This window comes from Sylvia atricapilla, chromosome 18 (assembly GCF_009819655.1).
Source record: "Sylvia atricapilla isolate bSylAtr1 chromosome 18, bSylAtr1.pri, whole genome shotgun sequence".
In the NCBI taxonomy this organism is placed as follows: Eukaryota; Metazoa; Chordata; class Aves; order Passeriformes; family Sylviidae; genus Sylvia; species Sylvia atricapilla.
This window is the reverse complement of record NC_089157.1, coordinates 4741-6965: the sequence shown is the minus strand read 5'-3', so window position 1 is coordinate 6965 and position 2225 is coordinate 4741. Positions and strand designations below refer to the sequence as shown.

At 46.9% G+C, this 2225-nt stretch overlaps 1 protein-coding gene across 1 annotated transcript; it reads right to left on the bottom strand.

The window, feature by feature from the left end:
- Positions 1 to 224: 224 nt before the first annotated feature.
- LOC136369551 (olfactory receptor 2AP1-like) lies at positions 225 to 1346 on the bottom strand. The gene is given in 2 exon segments (XM_066332454.1): positions 225 to 726; positions 729 to 1346. Coding segments are annotated over 2 exon segments (948 nt in total). The 5' UTR covers positions 1249 to 1346; the 3' UTR covers positions 225 to 298.
- Between the last annotated feature and the right edge of the window lie 879 nt (positions 1347 to 2225).

The following is a 2225-nucleotide window of genomic DNA, read 5'->3' as shown; positions in this document are numbered from 1 at the left end:
TGTCATTTGTTCCTCTGAGCTCTTCTCTGTTTTGGATATGGGCCCTTAATGAGCTGGTGGCTCTCCAGAGATGGGCCTGGGAGCAGCCAGGGCAGAGAATGAACTGAGTTTGTCCTGTTGCCATTGTTGGTGCCCTGCCTGGGTGTGCAGATGAGTCTCTTCTCTCTGAACCTGACACAACCCAGAAGGAGCATCAATCTCCTGAGGCAGCCGTGTTTGGAGGCTGCACACACAGGCACTGGTTTTGTGTAACAGATGATACCAGATTGATGGATGGCTTTCCAGAAATGCACCATGGTTAGGGGAAAAGCTTTGTTCTTGTTCTTGCCCTGGCAATGGATTTGTTCAGGGCCAGCATCACAGATTTGTTCCCAAGGCTGTAGATGAATGGATTTAAGAATGGGTACAGGGCTGTGTTCAGCAGAGCTCCAATTCTGTTGGTCCTCAAGGAAACATCTTCTGCAGGACACATGTAGAGAGCAATGCAGCTCCCACAGGCAATGGATAAGGGGATGGGATGGGAAGAACACGTATTCAAAGCTTTCTTCCTCCCAGAGGCTGCTGGAAGATGCAGAACACAGAACAGGATGCAGATGTCAAAAGCCAGAGCCAAACACAAGGAACCCACCTCGACCCACGGTAAGAAGACAGAGTCTATTTTCCAAAGCAGGCTGGTGTCAGAGCAGGACAGTTTGAACAAGGGGGAGTTGTCACAGAGGAAATGGGGACCTTGGAGCCACAGAAAGACAGCTCAGAGAGGAAGAGCAGCCTGTAGCTCAGCAGGGCAAATCCGAGGACACAAGCAGCAATACCCAGGTGGACACAGAGCTGAGGCTTACTGATGGCAGCGTAGAGCCAAGGGTGGCAGATGGCAACATAGCAGTGAAAGGGCATGACAACCAGCAGAACAAACTCTGTGCAGCCCAGGGCAAAATAGAAAAAGTTTTGGGGAAAGCAGCTGCTCAATGAGAGAGTGTTCTGACCAGAACTCAGCATCACAAACACTTGGATGCTTGTGGAGGATGTAAACCAGATTTCCAGGAAGGCCAGGCTGCAGATGAAAAAGTACAGGGGGGTTTGCCGGTGGTGATCCACACACAGGAGGAAAATGATGGTTGCATTCCCCATCACTGTGGTCAGGTACACGAGCAGAAGGACCCGAGAGAAAAACAGCTGCAGCCTTGGATCAAGCTCTGGGAAACCCTCAAGGATGAACTCAGTAACTGCACTTTCATTTTCTGGTCCCATGCAGTAGCAGCTGCTTTTGTTCTGATCCTGGAAGCTCAAGAACTGACTTTGGGACACAGTATTGTAGTTTTAAAAAAATTTTTAAAGCAGAGCTCAAGATGACTCCTCCTGAGGATTTGAAGAAATCTGGACCAAACTTCCTTCATGGTTCCCCAGCTGGAGTTGGTTAAAACATCTGGCTATAATGGTCACCAGAATAATTGCTGTATGGCTTTAGCTTGCATCAAGATTCACTGTTATAGTGCCCTATGTTGTAAAATGAAATAAAGATGTTGAGAGACCAATGTCCATAAGGGGCTGAGAAAAGGAGGGACTTGATGAGAACAGTAGATTAGAACAGCATAGCCTTGGAGAAACAGATAAAGGATGTAACTCACACAAAGCACAAGTAGGATGTCTGCTCAGCTCTGCAAGGCTGACAAATGAGAATTTATGCAAAACAAAAATATTACCCTTACTCAAAAGCAAGGGCTGAGGAATAGCACCCTAATAGGACACAGGGTGTTGGTGACAGACCCCAAAGAATTACGTGAGGACTTCCGATAAGGGGTGAAACTATGTCACATAAAGTCAAAGAAAGTGGGGATAGCTCATGAATGTGTACTCGTGTCTGATAAAAGCTCTGTTCACTTGATGCTCAGAGCACTGAGACGGATGAAGGTTCAACTGAGTGTCCACCCTGCTGTATGTATTAAAAAATACCATCTTGGAGATACTCAAAACTGTTTGAGAAGGTTTCTATCGAGCAGATTTCAGTAGCAGTGGTGTCCTTGATTCCATTACACCTGACAGTCTCACATTGGCTCCTTGGTTCCATGAAGCCCTGCTGTAAAACAATGGACTCTTGGTTAAATTAGGGTCTGTATTGTCAAAATGGCCTCCTTGGTTCTGCCCTACCACAATGCTCTCCTTGGTTCCACAACTTTTCACCAGCTGGTGCAGGAGCTCTAAAAGCAATTGTGATGTCCCTAAATGAG